Here is a 5,379-nt window from a genome sequence, read left to right as displayed (position 1 = left end):
TTTTTTAGCAAACTTGTCACTGTGAATTACAGCCAAGCGTATTTGGACTCTGTCAAACAAGACATAAGTCTGTTGTTTGTTCAGCTGCAACACTGCAAATTGTGCTGCCATGTTCTTGAAGAGAACAAACAGGGTTGTCATAACATAAGCTGTGTCCCAAAACGTCGGCTGCATCCTTCAGAGGACTCGGCCTTCACGGTCTACGTGGGCCGGGTCCTTCGAAGACCAAGAAGGCCAGAAGTGCGAGGCTGTGAAATGGGACGGTCTAGCCTTCAGATTTGCATCACCGCTGTGTCAGTGAAGTTTAATAAACTCGGCCATCTGCTCCTTGCTATCTAAAATATAACAGGACACTGCCATAAATTCTCGACCGTCTCACACTTCTGTTTAATCAGTTTTCTGTTTGACTTGTATTCAGCTGTGTGAAAATCCCAGAGGAACCCACCTGATGGATTAATAAAGTTGTATTTAATCTAATAATCTAATAACTTTTTCACAGCCAAACCGATTTACTCCGGAACAAATAAAACACTGAAAAAAGCCAAACAATTACATTTTTAAGTTATCCGAGTGATGTTTAACCTCAGTAGCGAAAGACAGCATGTAAACAATGAAGCTGGGAGTCCGCAGCTCTCGCTGGCTCAAGTGACCATTGAACCCCCCGGCTAGCTATTGAGCGGGTGGGTAACAGACGTCTCCGAAAACGTCGGCGCACTTTTGCAAATATGCAATGTCTTGATAAACCAAGCAGATATTTGAAGTTTACACAGCTACTTTCTCGCCTGAAAATATGTTAAAAGTTTCTGGGATATGGTGGGCCACGAAGGATACACCCGACCCATCCTTCAAAATCGGGGAAATGAACGACGCATTTGTCGGCCGCTTTTGAAGGACTCGACGAATTGGGACAGCCTTCGTCGGCTGGCTGTGACGTAATCGGCCTTCAAATGCAGCCTCCGGAGGATGCAGCCTATGTTTTGGGACACAGCTATAGAGTTTCATACTCAATACTGATACCCAGGAAAATACTGGATATACCATTTTTGATAGCGTTGGACAGATAATGGCGCCATCCTGCACCTACAGAAGAAATGGTGAAATATTCACAGATGCTCTGTGAATAGCAACAAAAACCATTACACAGAGGTTTTTAGTAGTTTCTCCAGGCTTGTGTGTCTGAAGTGTTATTCTGTGACCCAACATTGTCACAGATCTGAAATGGTAGAAAAGTTATCATCATGTGGTCAGCAGCCTGATGACTTCAAAATTTCAAGAAATAAAACCTATATGGTTTCTTTATGCATCCTAAAGTACAAAGATGGGATATCAAATACTGTAACATACAGACTCTGAAAAGAAACACTGAAATGTAACTAAACAACAGTTATTGCTATTAAAAGCATATCTGTATTATATCCTACATTTATTTCTCCTAGAAAAGCGCATGGGTCTGAATCCCCCTGAGGTCCAGGGTCAGATTACCTTCTTTCTCTTGTCCTCTTGGTCACCATCTGTTTCTGCCTGTCAGACACACACACACACACACACACACACACACACACACACACACACACACACGCATAAAGATGCTGTTGCTCATGTCTCCAGTGGCCCCACCGAGTCTTGGCTCAATTCGTTCTCCCTGTCCGTCTGTCCGTCTGTCTGCAGCACGTGTTGCAGCATCTTGACTGTGAAATATGAATCCATTATTCGATAGGCTTTTTCAGGCCCATCAATATCGCCCAACATCTGTCTATGTTTATTTTAGTTATTTAATTGTGATAACATACTAGTATTCAATGCTTTCTCTGAATTATATGGTTACCTGATGTACAGAATAAACACATGTTGGTGGATGATATGGTTTATTAATAAGTAACAGAGATGATGGATGTCCCTCAGAATAGATTCACGTATGCTATTTGTGATCTGAGGCTCAGTTCTTTTGCTTTCCTGTTAGCAAGTCAGATCGATTGCAGTTTTGTTTTTTAGCCGAAATCACAGACGGAGCTTCTGAAAACGGCTTGACTCCCATAATTTGTAAACACAGTAAACAAATTTCAAATGATTTTTTTTATCTTGTTTGCTAGTGTCTAGTTTTATGGAATATGATGTAATGTGCGTGCTGTTCCCGTTAGAGTTAAAAGCGATGATAAAGCAAGACATGCTGTGGGATGTGATTGACAAGTCACTACCCTATGAGAGTGCAGCATCTTTTGGTTTCTCATTCACATCCACCCTTTGCTTGTCACGCCTGACTTTAAAACACCAAATCTGCCGTGGGGAAAACACTGAGCTTAAAGTAGCACAGCTCTAACTGAAGTAGCTATTATATGCAGTCTATGGTGAAAAGTGTGATGTTGTAAAATGTAGTAATTTATCAGCTAACTGTATGCAACACAAAAATACAGCTTCTTTCACATCTTGTACTGGTTCAACCAGAGCATAGTTTAACATGCAGAGTTCAAAGGCACAGCAGCAGCAATAATGTGTAGTAGTTGAATATAATCTGTGCTTCTAATTATAGCTTTTGATCGCCACTGAAACACATTTACATGTTCATTCACCGAAAGGACAAAGATAACAGATGTCGTCAGTAGCGCCGACAGCAGCCAATCGTTTTTGGATTATAGAGATGATAAATAAAATATTATGTCGGTACTGAGAAGTACAGTAAATGAGGTGGAGATAGCACAGTTGTTATATGTGCCCAAAATTGGAAGCACAATGATTGGTCGTCCCACAGTTAGATTTGGAGAGCTGTATGAAAAATTATGCACTGAGTGAGATGAAAGGAAATCACTAGAATACAAGCTACAGCCTGTCAGCAGCGCCAGTTGCAGTATGAGCGCAGGCTGATTGAACACCCTCGGGCACGACAACACAAGGACATTTTGTGTGTGCAGGTGGGCCTGCAGATGGTCGGCTCGTCCCTGGCGACCAGCTTGTGAAGATCAATAACGTCTCTGTCGATGACCTGACACCAGAGCAAGCTACTGAGATAATCAGGTCTGCACAGACAGCTGCATTCACAAACACACATGCATATGCCTGATGATTGGTACATACTCTGCAGTTATTTAAAATTAAGCAATGCATACCATGTGTCATCTTAACACCCTCCCTTTCTGTACTTTTTTTTTTCAGGGAGTGCCCAGATACGTTGACTATGACGGTACTCAGAACAATGCTGGTGAGTCTGCCCAGCAAAGAGAAACACACTTCAAAGACATACACAGCACAAACAGACTTACAGTTAAGTGGATAATGGCTGGTCCTCTTCCAGCAGCACTTTAGATGAACTTAATGTATTTCTTGTTTCCTGTTTTCATTAGGTAGTAAAAGCGCACTCGCACAATGTGTCTACTGTGAACACACGTGAATACATACTGTCCATATACAGTGTTTTTATGTATGGAAGCCTGTCAGCAAACGTATTCAGATACCTCGGGATCAGGCATCCTTGCTTACAACCGTCCTGTCCTCAGGGTCTCACTGCTATATCCCCATTAACTGTGACACCATAGTACACACATTCAAACTGGCAGCTCTTCTTCTGCACACACATCCTTCATCAGTCAAACTGTGCGTGTGCGCGGGCACACGTTGTGGACCTCAGCCTGTATTGGTGAAGTTGACGTATGTGTTTGCACTGAGGTGAAATAGATCAGTAAATAAATGGCTGCATCAGCACTTTGGTGATGGAAGCGCCTCTACTGTGTGTTTCATAGCTCACAGCTCCCCCAAGAAATAATTACTGAACTCTAAGGAATTAGCAGCATTTCTTAGAAAATTTTCGTCTCTGTCAAATCAAGAGTTTGAACCACGATAAAAAGAGACTTTTCTGTTATAATTAGACAGTGAGATAAGAGAATTGCTTGGCAGTTTCTTTAAGAGCTTTAATCTGCCAACTGTCACTTGTTGTGCAGCAATGAAGGCAACAATGTGTTTATCTTTGTTACCACACAGCATGATTCATATTGCAGTATAAATTTATGATAAAATAATTGTATATAAAGGCTTCCACTTGTATGGATATTCCAGTTTTAACATCTACTGTATACAGTATATGATTCGATGAGCACAAGATTCACTCAAAGAGCTTGAGAATTTTTTACAAGCAGCATTTTTAAATGTTAAACACAAATCCATAATATATTGCATTAGCACCATGTATTTGTAATGGACAACCCTGCATTTTGGAGGTCATTGCCAAAACCAATATTCTTACTTGAGTCTACATTCTTTGGAGTCATGCATTAGTTTGTTTAGATTTGTAGTTAAAGACCATCGCTCGTAGTTAAGTCGTAGCAGTTTAGGATGAAGACATCACCCATTGTGGGGAACCTGTTTACTAGCTTGCTGATTTGAAACAGATTTTTCATTATCGCTGCGATACGATTATCTGTTTCAAGAGCCATGACCCATGCATCGTTCACTGTTTATGAATGCATTTTTCTTTTTAAAAAAAAGGTCCAACAAAAAAACAAACAAACAAGAAATCCTTGCTAGATGTAAGTTGATGGTTCATTTTGGAAAATTTATTCTCCCCTCTGCACATTAGCTTTTTAAATCCATGCATAAAGCTTCCTCAAACATTACTGGTCAAGATAACTTAGAATGCAAGACTTCAAATGAAAACCAGCTTCTGATACTAAAAAGATACTAAATTTCCTGTACATGCAAAGGTTGCTTATTCATATGCAGTTATTTGTTTGATTCTGCACCACTGTAAATAAAGACACCAGAGCCATACTGGTTTATAAACTGTGGTGAAAGCTAAATTAGCAAACATCTTCCAGACAGTTTTTATAGGAGGCATATGATAACTTATGTGTAAGTAAGTAAGTAAAAAAATTTTATATAGCACATTTCACAGATAAAAATTACAAAGTGCTTCACAATAAGATCAGACATACAAGTTAAAATTAATTAAAAGCCTGTTTGTATAAAAATGTCTTCAGCTGCTTTTTAAAGGAGTCAGTAGATGCCCACGTGTTTTAAACCTAGTACGTGGGACCACCAGTAGCCTCTGACCTGAAGACCTAAGTGCTCGGGATGAAGCATGAGGTTTCAACAGGTCAGAGATATACTGGGGAGCTTCACTGTGCAGAGCTCTAAAAGTTACAACTAAAATGTTAAAATGAACCCTAAAATTTACTGGCAACCAATGAAGAGAAGCCAAAACTGGAGTAATGTGTGACCCTGGACACAGTCTGTTTGACCTGCTCCCCTCAGGCAGGAGGCTCCGGTCCATTCGCACCAGAACCTCTCGCCATAGGGGCAGTTTCTTCCCGTCTGCTGTTGGACACATGAACAATAACCATATGACTGTTCCCACCACTAACACATGACCCTACGCTGTGTCACTGCATCATT

The 5,379-nt window shown here is 40.6% G+C and overlaps 1 protein-coding gene across 2 annotated transcripts in view; it reads left to right on the top strand.

The window, feature by feature from the left end:
* Nucleotides 1-5,379, top strand: part of frmpd1a (FERM and PDZ domain containing 1a) — a 57,072-nt gene that overhangs the window by 32,675 nt on the left and 19,018 nt on the right. For both annotated transcript variants that reach the window (XM_005737374.1, XM_013911949.1), the window contains exons 5-6: nucleotides 2,907-3,009; nucleotides 3,148-3,193. In XM_005737374.1, coding sequence (XP_005737431.1) covers nucleotides 2,907-3,009; nucleotides 3,148-3,193 — 149 coding nt within the window. The remainder of the gene's footprint in view (nucleotides 1-2,906; nucleotides 3,010-3,147; nucleotides 3,194-5,379) is intronic.

The sequence above is a fragment of the Pundamilia nyererei genome, unplaced genomic scaffold (genome assembly GCF_000239375.1).
Source record: "Pundamilia nyererei isolate P.nyererei 1_Seehausen unplaced genomic scaffold, PunNye1.0 scaffold00075, whole genome shotgun sequence".
Classification (NCBI taxonomy): domain Eukaryota; kingdom Metazoa; phylum Chordata; class Actinopteri; order Cichliformes; family Cichlidae; genus Pundamilia; species Pundamilia nyererei.
The sequence above is the reverse complement of the archived record's forward strand: the minus strand, read 5'-3'. Positions and strand labels throughout refer to the sequence as shown.